We start from the raw sequence: 25,536 nt of genomic DNA, 5'->3' as shown, positions 1-25,536 counted from the left end.
TTGGTGTCACCATGGTCTCCTTGGTTCCAGGAGCCACCACAATGTCACAACAGACCCTTGGTTCCATGAGGTTCCTGCAGCAGGACTTCCCCTATGGCCCAGCAGAGCTCATCTCTTCTGTCCATCAGCTGGGGCCATCACTCAGGGCATCTTCCCCCTCTCAGGAATTGCTGAGATAACCCAGGCCCCACATCTGTCCTGTCCTGAGTTCTCCCTGGTGCCAGGGAGGTGGAATTCCCAGCTGACCATGAACATCTGGCCTTGAGAGCAGACTGAAGGGAGATGAGCCTTGAATTTCTGAGTGACACACACTTCACTTTACAAACTATAAAAGCTACACAGAACTTTCACCAAGCAGAAATCTTCTGCATAGTCCCTGCAAACAGGTAGGGCTTCTCTCCCAAGTCTGGATGCATCTTTGTGGTTCCTTTTCTGGGAGCTGAGTGAAAGGGCTCCATGTGTACTCCCTCATCAGTTTGGTGCTAAGTTACATTGACTCCTGATCTCTGCTATTCCTTCACTAGCTGTAATATAGGGAACTTTATTGTGCACGGTGTTTGTATCTACCTGGGCTTCTTTTGTTTATCCTGTGCAGTAAGTATTCCATTTAAAGTGTCTTGTCTGTTAATCTTGAGTCCATTCAGTAAATAATTCATTTTATAATAGACCTCATCAGCCATTCTAAAGAACATGAGAGCAACAGAAATTTGGTGTGCAGGTCACCTGAAACAGAGTTACTGCTAGAAACCTGAGCATAAAGCAGGACTTCCACTCTGTTCAAAACATATTTTATTTAAAAACAAAAAGAGTGAATACCTTTTTTACCATTTATTCTTTTCCAGTTTATGGATTTATATCAGCAATCTCCAGTTATATTGATCCCCAGCACCTCCTAATGCAGTCTGAACAGATGTGAAAATCAAGACCCTTTATGGCTGGCAATCAATCACACTTTGTCCTTTCCCCACCCCACCAATTCCCTCATCCAACCCCTTGGACTCAGAGCAGCCTTGTGCAAATCTGAACTTTCTCCACTCCACACTTTGAAGCAAAAACGAAATGGATAAGAGCTTGGCTGAGAGATAGAAGCTGTACATATAATGATTACAGTAAAGGCATATAGAAAGTGGTTCCATGGGGTCCTGCACTGTCACATGAACCCTTAGCTCCATGGGCCCTGCAGGGTCACAAGGGTCTCCTCGGTTCAGGGGTGCCTGTGGCAGGACGTCCACCCAACCCTAGCAGTCGGTGTATAAAGAGGTAACCCGGGCTGAGACACCCAGCAAGGAATCATCTCTGGGGCTAAAAGGGCTCAGGACTGAGCCAAGAATCAACATCTTAGTCTGGAGAGCAGATGTGGGAAGAGATAAAAGAAATATTCTTGTCTGAGAGACACTGTTTTACAAACTATAAAAGACATACGAGTTACCACAGAGGCAGAAGCCACTACACACACACCCTGAATGTGTAAATCACTTATCCTTGAACTTTGGGCACAGATTCTATGGTTACTTCTCTGGGGATTGAGGGAAAGGATCTAAATGTGCGACTCCACCAACAATTGAATGGTAAGATACATTGAATCCTAAGTTATATTATATCTTCACTAGCTGTAACATTAAGAGGTACCTTTAACTTCGTGCTGTATATACCTGGTAGAAGTCTCTTTTTGTCCTTATTCCTTATATATTTTGTGTCTATTAAATATATAATTCATTCTATAATAGACCGAATCAGCCATTATTAAAGAAGTTGCAAACAAGAGTGGGTTTTGGAATGCTGGATAATGCCGGCCAGGAGTTTAATGCACAGAAGCACAAACGGGAAGGGACTGCTGTGGAACGTGTCTCGAGCTGCTTTATTATTATTTTTTCCTCCCAAGCATCAGTCTCATTACAAGGTTGGGACAGAGGGAAGATGCCAGCAGCTCACGTCCTCAGCAACAGCCAGAGAACGTGATGTTACAACGCATTTTGAAAGTTTTTTGAGCAATCACAAAAGCAAAACCATATTGACAGTAGTTCTATCCAACCACTATAAGCACATGTACCTTTGGTTAAAACAATGCTTTCTTATTTCGAATACAATACCTACTTGTAAGCCTTAAAACACAATACACAGAGCTCCATTATTAAGCTTATACCTTCCTAATATCTTGCTAGATATATTTTTCTGCAGCTTAGAGAGTTATTCCAGCCCAGCGTTAATACACAGCCCATTGTTCTATTTGTCCTTGCTTTCTACATTTCATATAGCTTTTCTGCTGACATGCCTTATGCTTTCCACTTAGCTCCAATTGCAGTTTGCTGTCTCTGAGGCCTGATTTTTGCAGCTTTCCCAAAACCCTCTGATTTTAAGGGTTCCCACACTCCTCTCTATTATTCTTCTTATCTTTATATTTAAAATGATTATTACATTTACTGCTACCACAATTTCTTCATCTTATTATTTCTATTATTCTTCTTCCTATTATTAACATTCATATTATACCTGTTTCTTCTTATGTGCTTCTTCTTGTTCTTCTATTTGTACTTCAACTTCTTATGTATTCCTATATTCATATATTCCTATCCTTATTCTTAATTCCTATTCTTAATTCCAGTTTTTTGCCTAGTCTCATTCTAATTCTCCTTATTATTCTTTCTGTTTCTTTTTTTCTTATTCTTACTCCTTTTCCTTAGCCCTGCTCCTGGGGCAGTGGAGCCAGACAGGGGCAGGGGCAGAGTCTGCACAGCGCCTGCAGTGCCCACCGCAGCCGGGATCGATGTTTCTTGATGGGGGCCGGCGCTTCCAGACGGGCAGGGGAGGCACAGCACGGGCCTGGGGAGCTCAGTTCAGGTGGGCCCGGCTCAACCCAGGCCTGGCAAGGGGCAGCCAAGGGGAACCCACCTGCTGACAGACCTGCCCATCTGCGCTCTCTCTCTGCCCGCTCTTCACACAGCTCGAGGACGCTCACTCCATCCCCCTCATCCTCTTCTGGTGGGGAGAGCTCCTGCCCAGTGCACGCTTCCTCATGGCACTCTTGATGGTACATGCTGGTTTCTGTGGGGAACAGCTCCTGCTCAATGCAGGCTTCCCCTTGGGATCCCTCATGGCAGCTGTTGCTAAGGTTGCTGCATGGTTGCAGGCCTGAGCCGTCACCTGCTCCCAGCCCCTGCCCGCTGAGGGCCTGCTCTTCCAGCCTGCTGGCCATGGGGCTGGCTGCTTTGGAGTTGGGCTTCACCTTTTCCTCCTCCATGTGCAGTGCAGAACGTCTGGAGCACAGAGGTCCCAGGAGCTGCTTCCTCCTGAGCCAGTGGCACTCCTGGCACTGGGCAGCGCAGGGCCCTGTGCCCCGTATATACCCCTGCAGGGCGGGGCTGTGCCATGTCACCAGGACAACAGAATGGCCAACAGCACCCAGGAACCCGATAGAACGGCCCTGTGTCACAAAGGGCCAAGCCCAGCACCCCTTCAGCAGCCCAAGCCCCTGAAAGTGGCATGGAGCAGCACCCAGACTGGAGGGCTTCCAGCCCCTTGTTCTGATCCACTGATTCAAATGATGATAAATGGCTCTGCCTCAATTAGGGTGCAAATGAGACCGTGTGCCAAAGTCAATAGGATGGATTTTACTGAAGAGTAAATGAGAGGCAGAGAGAATGAAAAGGAGAGAAAAATAGAAATGGAATAGAGGTGGGAGGAGAGAGAGTGACAGAGCCAGATTAAGTAGAAAACCTCATCACTTTGTGGATCCCAGTGGCTTCCTGTGGATGCTCTACATCTCTGTCTTCTTGGTGCTCAGGGTCCCCCACAAACATGGAGTTCAGGGCGTCCATACACACTGGGGCCAGGTGGGAAGGCCCAGGTTCCTCCCCTGGCAGGGACAAGTCTGACACAGGCTCTGGCAGCAGCCTCTGGCTCTGCTGCATCCCTTTGCATCAGGAGCAGTGCTCTGCTGCAAGGCCTCAGCAGTGAGTCTGGGCAGCGCTTTGGGGCTCTTGGATGGATTCTGGCACCTCCTCAGCAGCCCCTCATGGCAATGTGCCCTGGATGTGGCCTTCCCGGGCTGGGGATTTTCCAGCTGAACCAGTTTGTGTGAGGGAGGATGGATGTTCATGGCCTGTGAGCAGAGGTTCCCCCACAGCCCCAGAACTCTCCTCCTCTCTCGCTGGCTGTGGGCAGTGTGTGCAAAGGTGGCCTCAGCAGATGAGCTTGGGGGTTACAGCCTTCCCCAGCCCCAGCCTGGCCCAGATGAAGGAGGGGTGGGCTGGGGTGGTCTCAGCCTCTTTATTCAGTGGAGGATTTTTGAGGTCCTCACTGAGGCCGTGGGGCCACTGCCCAGAGCCCCCTGGCCTGAGCAGAGCTGTGGGGCCAGAGCCGGCTGGGCTGTGCTGGGGAGAGGCCCTTGGTGCTGCACAGAGCTCAGGGCAGCTGGCACAGCTTGCAGGGAGCTGGGCTGGCCTGAGAGAGCCTGCCAGAGAAAGCAGCAGTGTCCATGTCAGCCTGGCTGAGCGGGCAGGGGCAGGACTCAGCCCAGGCCTTGTGGGGCAGGGCCAGCGCCTGGGGAAGGCATTGCAAACAGGCAAGTGGCCCAGAGAGGAGGCTGCTCTGTGCCCTTGGTGGCATGCACAGAGCAGGGAGGGGGCCCAGGACATTTGTCAGCGCCAGCCTCTGTCCCCAGCCCTTGCCAGCCCTGGCTGCTGAGCCCAGCTTTGGCCTGGGCTGAGTTTGGCTGTGGCCCAGCTCCATCCTCCTGCGGGGCTCAGGGCCTGTTCCCGGCCATGGCCAGCCCTGCCCGGCCTCTGTGCTGGCCCAGAGCCCGGCAGAGCCCGGGGCAGGGCTGTCAGTGCAGGCCCACAGGTGCCACGGGCTGGGCAGGAGCTGGCAGAGGCTGCCCAGCAGTTCTCACAGTGATGTTCAAATGCTGGGAGCAGCAGAAGAAAACAAGACATTTTTTTATATCACAGCATCAAACAATCTGAATTAATAAGATTAAATAAATAAACGGGTTAGGATGGAATAAACCTCATTCTGTTCCATATTGCTTTCAATAATCATAAAACTTGGCTTTATGGGATTGATTTTTAGCATTTTTCACTTTTCTTTTCTTGAGTAAACATGAAAAGGTGCATTTAAAATAAAACCAAGATGTACCCACTCTTGGCAGTGACCAAGCCCACCAATGATAGCACTAATGCCTCTGGGATAAAATACTCAAGGAGGAAAAAAAAAAGTATGCACTTTAAAACAAAACTGTACATTTCAAGAGGATGAAGTAGAAAATTTTAGAATAAAACTGAAAATATGCAAAGTACAGTTAAAGATCTGATTTTATTTCCAGTGACTGTGGCTACAAAGTTCAGACTAGGAAAGTAGGTTAGGTGGGAAAGAGGCTGGGCAATAGGTATTGTGTCTCTGCTCAGGGCAGGCAGCAAACACTGCTCTTACTGCTGTGGCTGGAAGCTCTCTTCAAGAGAAATTTAATAGGAAATTCCCTGTTTTCTCAGAAAAGTTTCTTTTGTAGATTTGCAGTATGACAATAAAATGCAAAAGAGGATTGGAGAGCTGGAAGGCAGGTGGAGCAGCTGAACTACAGGAATCTGATCTATGAAAAAATCATCTGGGAATTATTTTTCAGCGTAGATCTCCTTGATTTGTTTAGCGAATTAGGAATTCTTGGACATCAGTTATGCCTTATCAGTGACATGTTGATTCTGACTGTTTTAGATTAATTGTTTCTGTTTGGCTGAGATGATTTAATACTTCATTCCCCGTCTGATGGAGTTACTCTTGTGGAAAAAGCTTCTCTCACATTAGGTATTTCAAGAATTCTCTGTACTTGCTAGAAACATACAGAATTTGTGAATGATATAGATTAGTTGGGTTGCTGTGGAGTTCTGGTTTTTTATCCCAGTGACAAATAATTTACACATGAAATTCTTGTTGAAGAGTCCCCAGTCCAGGGGTGCTCCTGTCTGCACTGGGATGGAGCCTTCCTAATTTTCCATCAGTACTCAAGGGTCACAAGGCGTGCAGGTCATAGAATTGAATTTCTCAGCTTTTTTTCACGGAATGTCCCCAAGCTTTTGGACAAAGCAGCCGCAGCTCTGGCCCTGCTCCCTGGGGGCTCCTCAGCGGCTCCTTCCCGGCTGCCGGGCAGGGCTTGGGGGCTCGGTGGCACTCGGGTGTAGCAATGGTGGGACTTTGGCACCACTTAATTAGTGGCTTGGTTTTGGTTGTTTTGTTTGTTTTGTTTTTCTTTTTCTTAGAGTTAGGATTAACAGAAACACAATGGAAACTTTTTTTTCTCGTGTTTGGACTTGGTTGTTTATTAAATTTTATCAGAAAGTACAGAGCGTTAAACAGCGTTTCTAGCTTGGAAAAAATGACGAAAGATGCAGCTGCTACAAGGATTTTTAAAGCTAAACAGTTCAATAGAGAATTAACACATATTATTTATCCTTTTAACCCAATAATTAGATTTTTATGATCTTTACGGTGATGCTGATTAACTAGAAACTATTACCTGAAACTCATGATGAAGAAGGAAGATGAACACCAAAAGAGACAACTCTCAAAATCTTTCATATTGTCCCATACTTATTACTATACTATAAAAACCTCCAATTGAAAACCTGTTACCCTGTGAAAGCACACACTTCTATTTCACTACACACTCGTGATTTTTATTTCACCACTCATATTTAGAAGCCGTTTTCAAGGCCTCAGGTCAAAAGCAGCGTTTTCCAGGGAGTCAGTGCCTGACAGCACAGAAAGGTAAAAAAAAAATAAAAAATAAAACCAGGTTTGTGGGATTCAGCACTCGGGGACAGACAGGCAGGGCTTGGTGGCACTTGGGGACAACCCGTGCGCTGCTGCCGGGCGGGGCCGGGGCTGCAGGCGAGCGTTCCGTGGCCGTCCCGTGCCCGTTTGCCCGTTCCGTGCCCGGGACGCTCCGTTGCCAGCCGGGCGGTGCCAACGGCAGAGCCGCACTTGGGCTGCGGCAGCGCTGAGCGCTCCATCCCGGAGCTCTGCATTGCCCGCTCCATCCCGGAGCTCTGCTCTGCCCGCTCCATCCCGGAGTTCTGCTCTGCCCGCTCCATCCCGGAGCTCTGCATTGCCCGCTCCATCCCGGAGCTCTGCATTTCCCGCTCCATCCCGGAGCTCTGCATTGCCCGCTCCATCCCGGAGCTCTGCTCTGCCCCCAAAGCCTGTTTGGCAGAGCATTCATTGCCACAGGGGAGGAATTCCTCGCCCACACGGCCGGCTTGTGCCAGGTAATTCTGCGCTTGGCTACCAAGGGGCAAACTGGCTGGGCACGGATGTCCCTGCTGGCCACCAGCGCTGGGCATCAACAGGAGCATCTTCAAAGCCAATGCTCCTGCTCCTGCAAGCTGGCAGCAGTGTGCTGAGAAAGAGCCACTAACCAGGGAAATTACCTTTAAGGCATTCTTTATATAGCAAATATTTAAGATTATTATTCCCCAGTTTACAGCAGGACAAATTACAAGGTTGCAGCAGGCCGTGCTGCTGCTGCTGATGCTTTAATCCCAAATGTCTCCAAGCCAATCCCTGGGAAAGGAGGGTGACATGGGGAGCACAGAGGGCCCTTGGTTCTGCCCCATGTGCTGCCAAAAGGCGCCAGCACTGAGAAGGAGAGGGCTGAGGGCAGAGCCAGCAGATGTGTGTCAGGAGGAACTTTATTTTTTGCTTTTCCTGGGCAGTGCTTGCAGCAGCTGCTCCAGATGTGGCCTGGGATTGACCTACTGGGAATGGGAGCAGCTGCCAGGGGCTGTTCTGGCAGTTGAATTGTGGCAGCCAGGTACTCCAGAGGGAGGTGGCAAAGCCCTTGTGGAAACACCCACACCCCAAAGTGAAGCCAAAGTTATTGATTTGTTCTTTTTCCAGTTTCAAGGCTCATGGCTGTTATCATTACAATAGCCATGTATGTATATTCATATGTTATATTTATCTAAGTACAACAGCCACCAGAATGTTTGAATCATTCAAGGCCAGGTCTGACAGACCTTTGAGAAACCTGGTCTAGTGAAAAGTGTCCCTGCCCATGGCAGAGGGACAGAATCTGGTGACATTTAAGGCCTCTTCCAATGTAAAGCATTCAGTGGTTCTATAGATTTATGGTTCTCTGGTTCTATGAGTCCAGTATGTTCCCTGACTGGATGTCAAATTGTTGCTTCAAATATATATGTAAAACACCAAGCTTTGCCCATAAAAATATCATGGGAACCTTAGTGATAGCAACATTTGAAAGAAAAGCTCTTGAGATGGGTACATCAAGTTTCTAAGCAGTTTTCAAGCAGTTTCCAAGCTTCCTTGTTCCACTAGAGCAGCTCTTTGCCTGGAGCTGGATGGACAAGGCAGAAAGAAGAGCAATCAAATATGTCCTGCTAAGGGATGCAGAAATGAGCCTGGCCAAAACCAGCCCTGTCCAAAGCTTGTAGGAATTGCCACCAGGGTACTTGGGTACCTGCTTTCCTCTCCAGAGTGAGGCAAGCTTGTGTTCAGAAGCACAGCCTGGTTGCAGGAGCATTTGTGCCTTGTGGGAATAGTGTGGTCAAAAACCCGACCCTCTCAACGGCATTTGCACAACTTTTGGACTGTTTAGTGCAATCTAGATTTTCCTGCTGGCCACTTGTGTGCTTTGTGGCCATGTCAAGGATAAGCTGGTGACAGGGCAGGCTTCCCTGTCATGCTGTTTATTCACATGTGGGCATGCATCTCTCTCTGCCCAAATTCTGCCAATGCCAGGTCCACTCAGCAGAAATGGGAAGAAATTTGGAATGACTTCTCCCTGCATGCACTTCCTACTTCTCCCACTTTTGTTTCTCTTGAAATTCCAGTGGGCACCATGTTCTTTGAAGGCACTTTATTTCCCAGCCAGCAGGATGGTTTTCATGCTCGTGAGGGAGGAACAAAGATGCAGTGTTTGTTTGCTTCCAGGTGTGTCCTCTTAGCTTGGTGTCAGTGTCTCTTGTGAGGCTTCCCAGCTGCAGGGGGAGGTGGGGCTCTGGCAGGATCCCCATCCACAGGATTCCCATTCTGTGGCTTGCAGAATGGTTCCCTGCTGGTCCCTTCCCTGGTGTTACAGCCATGGCTTGGAGCTCAGCTGCTCCAGCTCTTCCCCAAGTGTCTGTGCTCCTGTTCCACACCACTTGCTCTAAGTGGGGTGGCTCACAAGACTGCACAGAAAACTCCTGTAGCCTCCTCCCCAGCAGGAAATCATTCTGCTCTCTCTGGAGTGTGAGATGCTGTAAATGAATGTCACAAATTGAAATGGAAATGCTCTCAGTCCTATTTCAGCCAGTTTGAATTTTTTTACTTCTGCTGAGAGGATCTCGTTACCTTTTTATCTAGAGCTGTGTTTTCAGGACTTTATTTCCCTCCTTTTCTTTCCTTCCCCTTTCCAAAATTGCTGCCATTTATGTGAGGCCCATTTGTGTTGGAACTTTGAAGCCTGGGAATTTTGAACTTTCTGTGCTTTCTGACACTGACTCTCAAAAGAGCACTGCTTTTGACTTGAGGTCTTGGAGAAGGCTTCCAAATTAGAGTGATCAAGTTAGAATCACTGGTGTGTAGTTAGAATAGAAGTGTGTAATTTCACATGGTGAAGGGTTTGGAATTTGGGGTTTCAGAATATAGTAATGGGTATGGAACATGATGGAGGTTCCTGGGCATTGTTTGTTTTCTTTTTTCCTTCTTGTTCCTTCTTCTTCATGATTTCAGGTAGTGGTTTTTGGTTGGATAGTTAGTGCTGCACTGTGGGTCTCAAGTGTTTAGTTATTGAGTCAAAAGTATAAATAATATAGATGCTTATTCTTAATTGGATAGTTAGCTTTTAAAAGACTTTCTAACTAGCTAAATTCACCTCAGTTTTCCTACTTTTGGCCTAATACCTCGAAGTGTGGAAGAACTCTCCGTACTTTAGATAAGATTTAATAAACAACTAAGTCTGAACAAGAAATTTGTCTTTTGAACATTCAGTTCTGACTCTAAGTGAAAACAGAAGAAAAAAGATAACCATTGTCACATTTGGTCATCTAAAAGCAGGGTTCTTAGGGCACATTTATTCTGAAAATTGAACCAGATATCCTGGAGCCTGCAGCAATGGCCTGGTTTGTCATGCTCTTGGCCAAATCTGGAGTTAAGAGCTGACCTGAAATGCAGCATCACCACTGGGGGAAGGGGAACATGGATCTCTCGGTTCCCCCCATTCTCAGCTATGTGTAATCCCCACATTTGGATCATTGATGTTAGGAGCACTGCCAGAAGGGTATTCCAGGCTCCGAGGGTAGCAAGTCCCTGCAGATCGTGGCCTCTGCTTTTATCATGAACTCCTGCAGATGGTGAATATCTGTTTGTTCTCTTCCAGAGAAGCTGACTCAAACTGAGGCTCTAAAATGCAGCCAAGAGGCAACCAGAACAGCAACATCAGGTAGGAATCGATTTGATGCAATCTTGGCTTCCCAGGTGCCGTGCTGAATGTTGAGAGGGTTTATGAAAAGAATCCTCCCTCCAATGCAAGAATCAGAATCCCTGAGTGGGAGAAATAAAGGTTGTCCTGCCAGTGGGATTTTCAGAGCTCCTGTTACAGACCCAGACCTGGATGATGTTGTGGGCCAGGGCAGGTTGTCTGCTGAACTTTCTGAAGCAAATCTCTCATACCTGGGGCCAGGGCACTCCCTTCTGCACTTTGGGAGGCTTTGGGCCCTGGAGTATTTTCCTGTTTCAGTCTGTAGCAAAGCACAAGAGTTGTTTCTTTTCGGGGTGGGTGCAAGTTCTTATTTCTTGTGGAATATGTTTGGAGAGGATGAGAACTGAGCTGATGTTTCAGGGCAGACATTTGGCTCCCTCTGCCTCTCTGAGCAGTCAGGGTGATGGGGTTTTCCTGGTGACACATCAAGTGTTGACCACCTGCAGCAAGTACAGCAGTGTTTTTAACTCTGCAGCTGTTTTGCCCCTGGAGATGGAGAGGCTGGGACTGTGGAGTCCCCCTGCTCCAAGGCTGCCAGGTGCCTGGAGTTCCCAAAGCTTCCAAATTTCCCTGACCTTAGGGAAACTGTGCAGGGTTCTGAGTGGCAGCAGAGCTCAGGTGTGCAAAGGCTTTGAAGAGCATCTTGACAAGCACCTTGAATGGCCAGGTCAGAGATGGGCAGCAATGGTGTCTGCAGGGCTCTGGAGACTGGGAGAGCTACAGGCTGATCTTCAAGGATTGGGCATTTCAGCAGACAGCAGACACTTCGCTCTGAGTTTGGAATGTCACCTAGTGCAAAAACCAGGTTTATTGTAAATAATGGCACTCAGAATGAGATGAGGCAGCTGTGCCTCGGCTCTAGGGATGATGAAACTTTCAGGAGCTGATTGCTGGTGTGGTATTGGAGAAAGTGCCACTGCTGGAAGTTGGATGGGCCAAGAAGAATCTAGGAATTGTATGTATAAAGCAGACTGTACAGTAGAGTAGAAATAGTTACCTGCATCCACTCTGCCTACATGCTTTTCCTTCTCCTATGTCCACAAATAGCAGAGGCAGAGTTTCCCTCATTTTGCAGTAGTCTTTCACAGAGCAGGGACAGTTTAAAGGATCTGCTTTGCCATGATGGGACACAGCTTTATTGGTGTTTTGCTATGGGGCTGGTGGGATTGAGTACATGCAGATGTGGCTGAGGAGGAACAGGGGCATTTGACATGGTGTTTTCTGAATGTCTGAGATTTCCATTCTAATGACATTGATGGGATTGCTTGAAATACAGCTACATGATTTTCTGTGGAAGCAGCTTTCTAAATATCCATTTACAGTAGAGAGTGAATTTCCAAGGCTGTTTGTAAAGTGGACAAAATTCAATCCTTGAAAGTGGCAACACCTTCAAAAGAGAGGATTCTCTTTGACTCTCAGGGGGAGAGTGAGGTGAGAGGTGTGAAGAACAAGCATGGCACTTTCTCCATTGATGATTGCAAGTGGATTTGCCAGCTCATGTGCTGATCCCCCTCAGTGACTCAGCGACTGCTTCTCCATTTGTTTCACAATGAAATGGGGGGAGAGTCTTTCCCTTGTCATCCTTGTCGATGTCTGGGATGAGGAGCAGCAATCCCTGAGAAGGATGTGTGCTGTGCCCCAGGGCAATGAGACCCACAGGGGACAGAACTGATCTGTCCACTGTCAGCATCCTGAGGATTTCAACATTGCTTTGCTGCTGGACATGTGCCCTTGTGGGAAAGCCCCAGTTTGTGCACAGAGTATAAAAACAGGGGTTCAAGTGTTAACTCTCCTTTCTGTGTCTCCTTCTGAAAGCCAGAACAACAACAGAAACCTGCTCGGCCGTCTGGAGCAAGAGAGGCGGAGGAGGGAGGTGGAGGAGAAATACATATCCCGGGAGAAGACTCCTGTCTTTGCCAATCCCTACAAGGTAATGGGAGTGGGGTGCAGGCTGGAAGGAGAGGAGGAAGGAGGCTTGGGGGCCGAGAGGAGAGCTGTGTCTTCTGCATGGGCTGTAGCAGACTTTGGCCCAATCCCTGCAAACACAGCATCTTCCCATCTGCTCCACTGAGCTTGCCTAACTTCCCTAGTGGGGATGCATGGTGATTCCATGCAGATGCTGAGCAATGTCTCTTGCAGAGCTGGCTCTCCTGCCTGGGCTGTTTGTGACATTCCCCTCTCTGTTCCTGTGCTGCAGACCAATAAAGAGGATGAGCTGTCATGGCACATCAAGCACATGCTGGGCGAGTGGGACCTCAACCTGATCCCCTGGCAGGAGTCCCCTCCAAGTCCTCTGTGGTTTCCAGAAATGTCCAAATCCATGTCACAGACCTGCAGGAGTGGTCTGGCCTCCAGGAAGACAAACCCATATGAGGACATGGGGAAGGAATTCTCACTGCAATCACTGGGCCTCAAGCCTAACACTAAGCAGAACCCAAAGGACTGCAATGAAGTTGTCTCCAAACAGAGGCCAGAAGCCAAAGCTCCACCATCCAAAATCCTTCCTGAGCCTGTCCAGGTGAGTGCAATTGTTGGGGCCCTCTGTTGTTGGCAGTCCCTCAAGGTCAGGGGATCATCACACTCCTGGCTGGTGGCTGAGCCTTGGCACTTGGTTCCAGATGTGCTTTGGGGTTTTGCCAGGCTCATCCTTCAGCACTGGGATGTTGCTGTGCCCTATGGGAGGTCGAAGTTCACAGTGCTGAGCCATGGCAGCTGGGCCAGGAGAGCCAGGGAGATGGTTTTCAAACTGTGTTTGGCCTTTGGGAGGAGAAGGAAGAGCTGGAGGCTGCAGTCAGCTTTTCCTGGAAAAGGCTGGTGATCAACTGCAAAGGACTGTAGGCAATACCTTGTGGAAAATGAGAGGAAGCTGAGAGAATAAAGCAGTGCAGGGCCTTGCCTTCTGCAGGAGCCATTCTTCTGTGCCAAAAAAATAAAGCACCATTCCTGGTCTCAAAGTCTTGGAAATGCAGAGTGCTGCAATCAGCCCTCAGGCCAGCAGCAATGGGCAGTGTTTGTCCTTGCTGCTTGGATGAGTCTGATTTTATTGGAGTGAATGACAAATGTCAGGGAGTATCAGTGTGAAGAAAGGAGCAGGGATGCTGCATCTTCCTTGGAGAGGGTGGTGAGGGAGGGGAAGGAGGGGGTGCCCAGAAACAGCTGGGAGAGGCTTGGAATCCCTGGCAGCTTCTGCCATCAGCTGGGGGTGGGCTCAGCTCTGCAGAACATGCCCAGCTCCAAATCTGGCTGCTGAATCCATCACTTGGCCAAGCATGGGAGAGTGAGAAACGGTAGCTGGGGATTTGCAAATGCTGCAGGGGCAAGAAGAGGATGGCTAAAGTCAGCCAGAACTTGCATAAACTGTGTTGCATCTTTGCAGATGTGTCAGAACTCCGTGTCTTATCCAGACTGCTGTGGCCTTTAGAACAATAAGGAGTCTCATTTTATTTGGGTGAATGAGAAATATTCCTCTTTCTCTAGAACTGGCTTAGAAAAATTGACAACCATTACTTCTGACTATTTTTTTTCTAACCAAGGAAGCTTTTTGCTCAACTCTTAAATGCAGAGGGAGCCTGTGCCCTTGAAGGCAAAGCTTAGCTGCTTAAAAAAAGGGAGAAGGCTGCACAAACCTACATAACAGCAACAACAATAATAATAATAGTAATAAATAGTAGTAATAGTAGTAGTAGTAGTAGTTTAAGAATGGAAACAATATTTCCTGACTGCCAGGTTCCAAAGGGAACACAGACATTTTCCTCAGAGGAGGAGAAGGTGACTGTGGGGATTTCAGCTGGTTTTCCACCTGGTCTCCATTATTCACTCCCCTTCAGATGGGCCTTTTCATCCTTACTGGCATTTTATTATTAATGGACTTGCATGACATTTTTGGAGCTGTTGGTAAGCACATGCTGGCTGAGTGCATGTCAATTAGTAAAAAACCCAAATCAACTCCTGCCTGCCTTGTTCTTGTTTCAGGAAAAGAAGCCCATTGGTGTGCCATCCACTGAAAAAACTTGGAAGGTTGGTGCTCTTCAAGAATAGATCTCTGTATTTCTTGTTTTGCATACATGAAGGAAATGGGTGGGGAAGAAATGCATTGCTCAGCTCCTGTTCACTCAGCAGATGTTTCCCTCCCTGAAAGTGTGTTTTGGGGTGGGTGAGGAGAAGTCGAGATAAAAGCTGGAGCTGTAAGATGTTGTAAGTTCAGCCTTCCTCTCAGTCTGTAACACTCTCTAGAGCAGTTCAAGAGCCATCCCATGACAGCTCATCCTAAGCAGCCAGAGCTGCTCCTTCCTCAAGCTGGAGGTTTCCATTCCCGAGCTCCCCTTGCCCAAAGGCTCTGGGCCTGCTGCCTTGTGTCTGGGCTTCCCAATTCCCATTGCCAACAAAGGGAAACCAGCCCCATGCTTGCAGCACAGGGTGTTACAGAGACCCAGATGCCCTTGAGCTTCTGAGTGTTTCTGAGAGGGCCAATGTGGCAGCAAACTTCTCTTTCCTCTCTCCCATTGTTTTCAGTAGGCTCTGCATTTGTAGAGCTGTCACATGTTTGAGCCAGAGGACGAATAGAAAATGCTTCAAGAACTCCCACTTTTGTTCCAGCTGTCATCTCCAAATCTGATGTTTTTCATGGACATTTGAAGCATGTCATGTGTGGAAGCACAAACCCCATTTTACCTTGACTGTCAGCAAAAGCTGACAATAATGATCTGAGTGTGTTAGGCAGAGGTGGGAGTGCAGAGTGCTGCCCACCAAGTCAGCTTTAGATGGTGCCTACACCAGGCACACACATCTTGAAATCCTCCCCACTTGCTGCACTGTGCTGAATTCCCTGAGCTAACCTTGCCTCCCCCTCTCCTCTTTGTTTTTTTGAACAAAACAGGTTGTGGAAAAGCCACCTCCTTCACTTGCTCCTCCAAGGTACAGTTGTGTTGGCAAACAACCCTCTAGACCAAACTAGAAAAACAAACCTTTTCACATGAGGGGGAGATGGGAAGGGGTTCCTGGCTCCTCTTGTAGCTACAGGCTTTGCTTTGTGGCTGCCTGGAGCTGCTGTTGAAAATTGGTTTCAGTTTTATGGGGTTTTCAGGAAAGCTCCAATTAGAAAGGAATAACCCGGGCATGCTGGAGTTTGCCTATGAACCAGACTTGGATTTCCCCAGGTGCTCCCTTCTTTTCTCCTCCTCCCCTCCTCCAGTGTGTCTGTAGATCCTATGTTTTTGTCTTAACCAAGGAACACAGATGGAGAAGTGAAAACATAAGGGGAAGAATAAAAAAACCCTCCAAAATCCCACCTGAAATTTGTTGGGCTCTATTGGAAATTTTCCTTTGAGGGTTGTTGCTTTCAGAAAGGCACTGGCAAGTTTTGGTGTTTAATTTAGCTTTAGATGGCAAAAGACAGGTTCACAATACAGCAGTCAGATCCTGTTTACATTTTTGTCTGGCTGGGTGTGATGTTGAAGGTTTGATTATTCCTCCAGAGGGGTTTTGATGCTGGTTCTTTATTTTTGGAGCATGGCAATGTGTTCCCCTGGCCCTCTGCCCTCTGTTCTCAGTGGCCAAACACAGGGTTTGGGTTTCGATTGGAATGCTGCCATGTCAGTGGGATAAGGAAGTAACCTTTCCCCTGCTGCTGTTTAATTTTGTCTCCTGGGGGCCTTGCAGAGCTCTCCAGCCCCAGCAGAAGAGGGTGGCACCAGCACAGCCCAGCAGCTGGGAGTCAGGGAGCTCCAGGGACTGCCACAGCTCGCCAGCCTCTGCACTTCCAGGAGCACCAGCACCCAAGGTGAATGCAAATCCAATGCAGAGGCTGCTCCACAGCAGCCCCTTGCCTCCCTCTCTGCAGTCTGAGGGCAGCCAGGACAGCAGACCTGAAATCCTGTCCCTCTTAGGTGTCCCCTTGAGACCTCTGCAGCAGCAGAAGACATTTCTTGCCCTCTGCTTCCCTTTTGGAATTTGTCAAGAAACAGCCCTGCTTGGACTTCTGGAGCCTAACCTGGCAGTGTTCCCCCTTGTCCTTTGGCATCATTGTCTGGTCCTTCTGGAGTTTTCACCCCAGGATTAGTCCATTTTGAAGCTGAGAGATGAAACCTGGAGTGCATGTGCTGGATCCTCTGCAGTAGGGATCTCTGGGCTGTGGCCCCTGACTGACTGATTTCTGGTCATGGCTGTTTTGGACAATGGCTCTAGACGTGAAAAATTCCTCCTTTCATTTTCTGCTTCTTTCAGTCCTGTTGATGTAATATTTTCTTAGTTCTGCTTGGTCTCAAAGATGACCCTGTCTTTGATAACACAGTCCTGCAGTGCTGAAGGCTGGAGCCAGCCTGAGTTACCTGAGCAGGAGCAGTGCTCTCAACTGGAAGCCAAGCACCAACTACACCTTACAAGGGTTGCATTTTAACCAGGGCTATTTTTTTATTTTTTTATTTTTACTTCAGAAAGATGAGTCTGATTTTATTTGAATCAATGACAAATATTCCTCCTCCTCTAGAACTGAACTGAGAATTTCTCTAGAATTAGGAACCGTTATTTCTAAACTGTTTTTTCTTAACTCATGAAACTTTTTGCTCAACTCTTTCACATGCAGAGGCAGCCCGTGCCCTTGCAGGCAAAGCTTAGCTGCTTCAATAGCAACTAAAGGAGAGTGATATTCAATCAAGGGAGCAGACTGCAGGAACAGACTGTCTTGAGAACAGAAATAAAAAGTCAGCAATGGAAACTCTTTCCTGACTGCCAGGGAAGCCAGACATTGATCTCACAGGAGGTGACGGTGGTGGCTTCGGCTCTTAATCCTTACTAGCATTTCTTTATGAGTGGACTTGCATGGCATTTCCAGACCTGCTGGTCAGCAAATGTTTGCTGAGTGCTTGCTTGTTTGCTATCAATGAGTAAAATATCCAAACAAACTCTCACTGCTCCCTCTTCCTTGTTTCAGCACATCCTGCACGTTTATGTGCAGTCCATTGAAGGAATCCTGAAGGTGGGTGCTCTTCAGTACCAGATCTCCTGTACAAATCCATGAGGAGGTGGAACCCTCTGGCTCTGGAAGGCTGAAACTCCCTCTGTGTCCATCAGCAAAACTCCTGAGAGCTGCTTCTCTCCCTCTCTTTGCAGGACATGAGCAGCCCCCTGTCACCTCTCCTGTCACCTCTTCAGACACCAACTAAAGCAGAGATTTCCAGACTTGCAGTGGCAACAAAGGTAAGCCAGCCCAATTTTCCCAGGGCTTCTGATAAATGACAAAAGATCTTTCTGCTGAGCAGAAGTCCAGCTCAGCTGTTTGGCAGCTCTTAGAATGTTTTCAAAAGATTTCTTCCAAAATGCACATACCCCTAATGTGCCATTAACACAGTTTTGGAGTCAGTAGATGTGTTGTTAAGCTGCATGCTAAATTACTTTGTCCTTTCATTCTAGGAGTCCCAACCTGATGGATGTGCAGCACAGAAGCAGGGTAAGTAGAAATGAAAGAAAACCCAGTTCTTTGTGTGCTGACAGGTAATTTTGTGTGTTATATGGAGCAGAGACCATCAAGCGTTCACACTGATGAAGCAGCATGATTTCCTCTGCTTTGCTGAGCAGGGGTGAATTGAGGAATGGCTTAAGAAACTGTAAATAATCAACTGGAACTCCAGATAGCAGTTCAGCAGAGGACAAGCAGTATTTTGTTCATCACTGCCATCTGGAGTGATGAACAATCTTGATCTTTGAGGGGCAAGCCCCTCCTGGAAGAAAGCACCTGCCTGACCTGGTGCTCAGAGACCAGAGGGTAAAATCTGCTACAGGTCAGGTAAATAAACACAAGCTTTTCATTCTTGATTTCCAGAGCGGGCTGGTGCAGCTTCAGAAACGTGGCTGAGTTCTGAGCCAAGAACATTGTAAGTAACCAGACTGTTCCAATCTCTGCTGGGAAAATAACCTGGAATGAACAAAAATTTGGGTTATCTTAAGTCAGATTTTTCTCAGAAAACTTCAATGCAGGGAATTTTCACCAACAGAAAAATTATTATTTCTTGATGGACTCATGAAATGGTTTAGGTTGGAAAAGATCTTGAAGATCAAGTCCTATAGTTAATCCAACAACACCAAGTGCACTAAACCATGTCATGATGACAGCGACTGTGTTTTAAACCAAAATAAAGTGAAAGTGAAGAAAAGGCCCCCAGGTCTTCATGTACCAGACTGAAAAAGTCTTCTTTTAATCTGTGGTGCTTAACATGACACTTTGTGCTTGTCAACCTGCTAATAATGCCATTGACAGCAATAAATGCTAAGGGATACCAGCTGAATCTGATCATTCCTGGATATGGTTTTGAAGCCTGGCAGGACTAGTAAAGCTACAGCTACAAAAGCTATAGAAATGTAGCTGTGAAATTTGAAAGTAATTTCCTGTGCCCAAGGAAAACACTTCTAAGAAGTTTTGCAATGATTTTTTTCTTATTGAAAAATTGAGCAGCTCCGAGTCAGGGAGCTCCAGGGACTGCCACAGCTCCCCAGGCCATGACCCAGAGGTCAGCTCCAGTGACAGTGAGGAGGACCTTCCAAAGGTGCTGGACCTGCCAGCACCTGAGGTGAGTGCAGAGACCATGGAGAGGCTCCCACAGCCCCTGCCCACTGCAGGGGGGTGTCCTAGGAAGGAAGCAGATGTTGTACTTCTCCTCTGGTTCCAAATGCTGCCTGGTGTGTCCTGCAAATACTGCTTTGTTAGACCCCTCTCACTCCAGTGAAGGCTTAGCTATTTGCCCACAGGCAAATATGGGTTTTTTATTGAGCAAATATCCATCCATGGTGCTTAAGGAGCAAGTTAGGGCACATGGCCTGTTAGTTTAGAGTAATTCTTCACAGGCCAAAGCCCAGACCTTACAACCTCTGGGCAAGAGTCCCTGGGCTCTGGTGAGCTGTGCCAGGACAGAAAGAGCCCATAAAGGCATCAGTCTTGAATCCTTCGTTTCTCTTTTTGTTGGCAGCCTGAGCCACCAGCTGATAAAAAGTGGTGGCTTGGAAACCTGATGACCCAGGCAAAGCGAGGAGCAGCACCAGGACAGGGTCCCAGGGAAATTGCCCGTGGGAATGGACGTGAGGAGGGTGAGAAGCAGGAGCAGGGCATCAGCAGCCGCTCCTGCCAGCAGCACTCCAAGGCAAGGGAGTCTCCTCACGAGAGCTGTGGCCAAGTGGCCAAGAAATCCCAGCAAACCTGTCAGCAAGTGGCCAAGGGCTCTCAGAAGAGCTCTGGCATGCCAGCCAAGACATCTCAAAAAATCTCTGGCCAAAGGGCCAAGGATTTCCCCAAGAGCTCTGGCCAAAGGGAAAAGGATTTCCACAAGAGCTCTGGCCAAGGAGTGAAGGATTCTCAGGAGAGCTGGAGCCAAGTGGCCAAGCATTTTCCCAAGAGCTCTGGTAAAGTGGCCAAGGAATTTCACACCTGCTCTGTCCAAGCTGCCAAGGCTTCAGAGAAGAGCTTTGGCCAAGAGCAGGAGACTTCTCACAAAAGCTGTGGCCCAGTGGCCAAGGACCCTCAGAAGAGCTCTGGACAAGTGGCCAAGGATGGTCCCAAGAGCTCTGGCTCCCTGGGAAAGGATTCCCAGAAGAGCAGTGGCCAGGTGGATCAGGCTCCTCAGCGAGCTCATCTTCAGACTAAGCAGAGCTGCCTGCATCCTCCTGGGCTCACCAAGGAGCCTTTGCCCAAGGAGTCTGTGGGTACCAAAAGGCCTGGAGAGCCCCTGGAACACAACAAACCCAAAAGGGTGAGGAAGGAGGAGAGTGAGCCTGGTCCTGGGGAGGTCACAGACCAGCCCTGCAAGGATCAGCTGGAAGTCAAAGAGAAGCCAAAAACCGACAGTGAAGACCCAAAGCTGGCACTTCACAAGCCCTCTGAGGAGAGAGAGCACAAGGGCTGCCCCCAGGCCAACACCAAAGGGTTTTTGGAGCCTGAGCTCCTGGGAGATGCTCAGGAAGGTGATGCCCTCATCCCCAATGGCCACAGGACTGGGGATTTGCACAAGGAGAAAGTGCCCTCACCTCCTGGGGAGAAGAAGTTGTTCTTGCCTGCGAGGAAGCCAGACTTGAAGAGAAAAGAAATGAGGAATCCTGAGGAGTCCCCTAGAAAGAAGAAGGTGAGAGGGGCAAGGGGAGGTGGGTTTGGACAATGACCAAGGTGGTGTTTGAAAACCCCATGTGGAGATTCCCTTCATAGGTTGGCACTAGAGCCATGATCTTTCTCCTCTAAAGGCAGCTCCATGTGTTATTTTTTGTTTTCAACCAGAATCTGTCAAACGGAGCTGTACTGGTCTGTACTTTATGTGAACTTTCAAGACCTGACTGATTTTTTTTCCCTTTTTTCTTTCTTCCTGTTAGAGGGACGACAAGGGGGATACTCCCAGGAAGAAAAAGGAATGAGAAAAAATCCCCCCCAAAATTTCAGCCTTCAGCAAACAAAGAGTGCAGTAAACTGAAGTGAGTATGCAGTGGTGGGATGTGTAAATCTAAATCAGAAGGGTGAGAAAAAGAACTGTTTCTTCTGTCCAGACCCTTGGGAGTTTGCTTTCAATTTTGTGTGCCTTCTGCAACTTGACCTGCTGCAGATTGGCCTTTCCATGCTGGAAGCAACCAGTGCAGAAAGCAGCTCTGCAGGTGGAGGTGGGTGAGGGTAGGGAACCTTTCCCTCCTGACATCTTCTGGAAGCTCAGAGGTGTTTGGGTTGGTGTTTGGCTGGGGGAAGGGATGTTCCAGTTGCAGTAGGAATGGCAAAGCTTTAATTGTGGAGTTCTTTGCTCCCTTTTCCTTAGGGAAAGTGAGCAGCTGTCTTAGTCATGTGCTGGCTTTTGGAGTGGGAGGGGCAGGAGGTGTTTCTGGGCAGAGAGGGCTCTGGATCAGGCTGGGGATGGTGCTGTGCTCTGTGTCCAATGTGATGTGCAGCATCAGCTGTGCCAAGGCAGAGCAGCTGGAGAGCACGTGTGCAATGTGTAGGGACCAAAGCATGGCAAAGGTGGGTGCTGAAAGAGGGGAGAGGACTGTCCCATGCACAGCAGGGTCAGGCAAGAAGTGCAGCCCCACATCTGAGCCTTCCCACTGCGTTTAACTTCATTTCCTCCTCTTCTGATGCTCCAGTCCATGAGCTGGGATTCACTGCTTGCTGTGTTCTCAGAAACTTTGAGGAGCTGACTAAAAATGGTGGAAATGAGCAGTAGTGAACCAAGGCTGAGAGCTATTCGGTGCTGCTTCTTGCTGCCAGAGTTCCCTGGTCATCCTGATTTCAGATGATCAGAAATCTGCTAGGCTATTGTGTTATTGAATGTTAAAATCTCTGCCAATTAAAAGTCCCTGTCACTTGAAGCCTCTCAGCTTTGGAAGCGTTGTCCAGTTGAGACACTGGTGAGAACTGGTATAGGATGTAGCCAAGTTTTTAAGAACATTGTATGTGCATCACATTAATGAATTTCCTTCTCTTGTGCAGAGCATCAGAAGCTTCATTCCAAGCTGAGAGGAAGAATGTGGTGCTGCCACCACTGCTGGCTGTGACTGCTGCACAACGTGCACCAAACTCAAGCCAAAAGAGACTCAGAACCGAGACTGACAACCTGGACCTGCCTGCCACGGATAACCCTGCCAGGAACCAGGAGCTAAGCACAGGAAAGTGGAGGAAGATCCCAGGGAACAACCCCAGGGCATCACCATGGATATCCAGGAGAGCTGACAGGAGGATTCCTGCAACCCACACGTGCTGTGTGATTCTCTTCACAAACATCCTCTCAGATAAGTAACTCTTTCTGATTGCAGCCAACTGCAAATGCAAGACTGGTGTAAAAAGGAGTGTGTTTCTAAACAGAAATCTTTTCAATCTTGTTTAAAAATAAGAAACAACAAACCTGTGGGTGTGGCTGCAACCTGGGCCTGAAGTTTTATAGCTTGTTTACAAAATACTTCATAGCCCTTGCAGCTTTGCATTTCTGGGTTATAAAATTGGATTTTACTGGCTGCTTGTTAAAATTTGGGTGTTTACTGTTGGCTTGGGGTGTGGGATTTAGGATGTTTGGGGGAGGGTGGGGCTGTGAGTTAAGCCAGGCTGTGCACCCTGTATTTGCTGCCTTCTAATAGCTCATTTTTTCCTGATAATTTTCCTCCTTCCAGCCCTCACTGCTCTCTCAGCCACTGAGAAGGAAACCTGCTGCTGAATTTCTCCATGCCTGGGAGAAGTTTAATGATTCCAAAGCACTGTGAGTTGCCAAGTGAGAAGCCAAGGTTCCATTTCCATTATTGGAGGAATTGCTGGGGAAGGAGGCGAGAGGGGGAGATCCTGGAGCACAGACTATGCCTGGGACAAAGGAACATTTTCTCTGGAAATTCAGGATAGCCGGCCTTTGGAATTGCTTTAGGCATCCCTCTCTGACCAGCTTTCTCTCTATGGTTTTTCAGGGATCTGCAGGGATGAGAAGAATCCTTTCCCAGAGACTTCTCTGCCAAATGAAGACAAGACAAGGAGACTGAAGTTGGAGCAGTAAGTGTTTGTTTCACAGCCCTGCCTGCAGTTTCTGAAGACACCAAACAGGGCTGGCCCTGCAGCCACCCCAGTTGCTGCTTCCTTATTCCTCATTTTGGGAGCAAAGAGAGAGGGAGGGATGGGGGAGAGCACCTGCTGAGTAGCTTGGCTACAGCTGGGCAGCACTTGGACTTTTGACTCCTTGCTGGGCTCGTGACCAACATTTGCCAAAAGGAATTCCTAGAGCTGCTGCTACGTTTTTGTCCAGTTTAGTCATTACAAATGTCGTGTTGTCCTGTGGTGCAAGCAGTGGGGAAGAGTCAGAAGCTGTAACCTGCCATCCCACGGGGCCTTTGCAGTGTCATTTTCCAGAAAACACAAAGTTTTGTGGGCCCCTTTGGGCAAAGGGATGCATTGCCATGATCTGCTGGCAAACTTGCAAAAGGAAAAAATCGGGATGTGCCTGGCAGAAGGGCTGGGAGGCTGTAAAAATCCTCTCCATAAAGAGGCAGCTGCTGAAAGTCAAAGAGCTCTGCAGGTTCTCTTCGAGTAAAGTCACTCCAGTCATTGAGTGTCTTCTGCCAGACGTGCCTGTTGGATGAATCTAACCAAATGTTTTCTCTATCCCTCCTTTTGTTCCAGAGATTTCTGCTGAACAAAGCCAAGAGACGTGACCAGGAGCCGGCCTGAGCTCATCCACTGAACGAGACAGAATTTACAGTGACTGAGACTGGAGCCCAAGTGCCTTCACTGGGTCTCCAGGATGTAAATAGTTCCATGTTCTCTGCTCTTTTGGAGCCTCAGAAACAGTTTTGTTTTGTTCATTTTCTTACTGTTCAATGCAAAGCACCTGCATATTTTTTGGTTTGTTTTAAATACAGTTTGAAGTTCTTTTGGCTATCTCAGGAAAGCTTTGTGTTTTTTGAGGGTAATGCTTTTCTGCCTTGCAAAAGAAGAGATGGAGGGTGGTACCTGCCTTTAAAATAACCAAGTGCAAGGAATTTTCGGGATGGGCCCATGTGCTGGTGGTCTATAAACCTGTCTATTATGAATAACTAACAGGACAATATTGCCACCTATTGCTGAGAGGAAATCTGCACTCAGATTGTTCCTGAGGGTTGCTCAGTTTCAGCCTTGTCAGCCCCAAGTTTGGGTGGCAGAATGACACCCAAGGTGTGGCTGGAAACAGCTCTGCCTGTCTCCTGTGCTGAAGGGATGGGACTTGCAGGGAGGATTCATACTTGGGCTGCTTCTTGGCATTTGGGTTGGTGAGGCTGGGAAACTGCAGTGGGTGCCTGGGACTGCTTGGGCATTGTTGTGAGTCTGAGAGCTTCCAGGGAGAGGAATCTCTTCTGATAAAGGAGAGATTAAGTGGCTGAATGTGGAACATAAGGCACATTTTGCATTTGGGTATTTGCCTGCAAGCACTGGTGGTCTCAGGGAGTGTCCAAGAGCAGAATTTGGTACCAAAGTAGGGCATCCTTCCTGTGGGAGAGGACTTGGGCATGGTTCTCTCCTTTTCTTTTGTATCATCTACACGCCAATCACTTTTTATTGAGTTGCAAGAAAATCAAGTCTAATTCCTTTTTTCGTTTTTTCGTGTGCAAAAAGGCCCTCGGGATCTAAAAATCTGCCTGCTCCCATCCCATGCATGCCTTGTTTACACAGCAGGATCTTGAATCCCGGTGAGTCAGCTGGGCACACATCCCAAACATCCATCCCTACTCCTGCTGGTCTGGCTGAACTCGGGCACTGCTCAGAGCAAAGGAACATTTCAGTGCTGCAGCTGAAGGAGTCACAGAGATTCTGAACTGCATCCACCCATGGATTTCAGATCCTGCTAAAGCAAATCAACACCTTTCACATTGCACCAGTCCATCTAAAATTATTAAATCGAGTTATTACCAGGCTGTTCAGGAGAAGAATTGCCTAACTTTAAGTGTATTTATTATTGTATGTGAAGATAATGTGTTCCATGATTAGCACTACTGGTTTATCTTGGGTTTTAGTTTTATTTTCTGTTACAATTCATCCTAAATTGTGGCTCTTAGGGTACAGCTCTTTCTAAGCAAGTTCTCCCTTCTCTTCCCTAGAGGGCAGATGACACCCACATACAAGCAACTGCCAGCCTGGTAACATGACAGAGAGCAAAATAAAGTTCTTGGCAGGACAGCTGAGTTTTACACCGATAAATCAGGGACCAACGTTTTTCACAAGTCCTACACTGTAACAGTAACCACGTGGAGTGCCAACCTCCAGAAGCCCCAAAAGCCTCGTAACACCCACAAAAGCAAGCTGCTCCTCTTCTCTCTTGAATGACCAGACTCTCTCTTTCCAGTCCAAAGCTACCAACCTCCCTGCTGAGGTTCTGTATATTCCTTCCAGATGAACCTGATCGTTTCCTCTTTCTATCCAGTAGTTCCCTGGATTCACAAAAATTCCCAAGGATTTAGTCTAAACCAAGGAGAGAAAGGGACTCCTTCTATTCTTCTAGCCATGGTTTAAAATATGCTCAAACCACCACACTCTAACTCTGACAAATACGAACCTCCCCCCGTTAATTTTTAAAAGGTTAAGGACACACAGCTGCAGGAGAGAA

The 25,536-nt window shown here is 47.9% G+C and overlaps 1 protein-coding gene across 1 annotated transcript; it reads left to right on the top strand.

Moving 5' to 3' along the window:
- The first annotated feature begins 12,194 nt into the window (after positions 1-12,194).
- On the top strand, positions 12,195-23,847 carry LOC148217310 (uncharacterized). The gene is made up of 13 exons (XM_088158758.1): positions 12,195-12,401; positions 12,669-12,989; positions 16,068-16,250; positions 17,400-17,444; positions 17,579-17,665; positions 17,879-17,915; positions 18,288-18,339; positions 18,918-19,032; positions 19,429-20,574; positions 20,816-20,914; positions 21,915-22,674; positions 22,874-22,955; positions 23,580-23,847. Exons 1-10 carry the CDS (start codon positions 12,195-12,197, stop codon positions 20,855-20,857), a joined length of 2,235 nt encoding a protein of 744 aa, XP_088014884.1. The 3' UTR covers positions 20,858-20,914; positions 21,915-22,674; positions 22,874-22,955; positions 23,580-23,847.
- Positions 23,848-25,536: the final 1,689 nt, after the last annotated feature.

The sequence above is a fragment of the Sturnus vulgaris genome, unplaced genomic scaffold (genome assembly GCF_052056855.1).
Source record: "Sturnus vulgaris isolate bStuVul1 unplaced genomic scaffold, bStuVul1.hap1 Scaffold_87, whole genome shotgun sequence".
Lineage (NCBI taxonomy): Eukaryota > Metazoa > Chordata > Aves > Passeriformes > Sturnidae > Sturnus > Sturnus vulgaris.
Note: the sequence above shows the minus strand (reverse complement) of the source record. Positions and strands in the feature narration are given on the sequence as shown.

What these genes read in the sequence shown, in the direction of transcription:
- LOC148217310 (XM_088158758.1), top strand. Translation starts at nt 12,195, where the DNA reads ATGTGCCCTTGTGGGAAAGCCCCAGTTTGTGCACAGAGTATAAAAACA. An exon ending in TCCTTCCTGAGCCTGTCCAG is followed by an intron (nt 12,990 to 16,067) that starts GTGAGTGCAATT and finishes CTGCCATGTCAG; the next exon opens with TGGGATAAGGAAGTAACCTT. An exon ending in CCATTGAAGGAATCCTGAAG is followed by an intron (nt 17,445 to 17,578) that starts GTGGGTGCTCTT and finishes CTCTCTTTGCAG; the next exon opens with GACATGAGCAGCCCCCTGTC.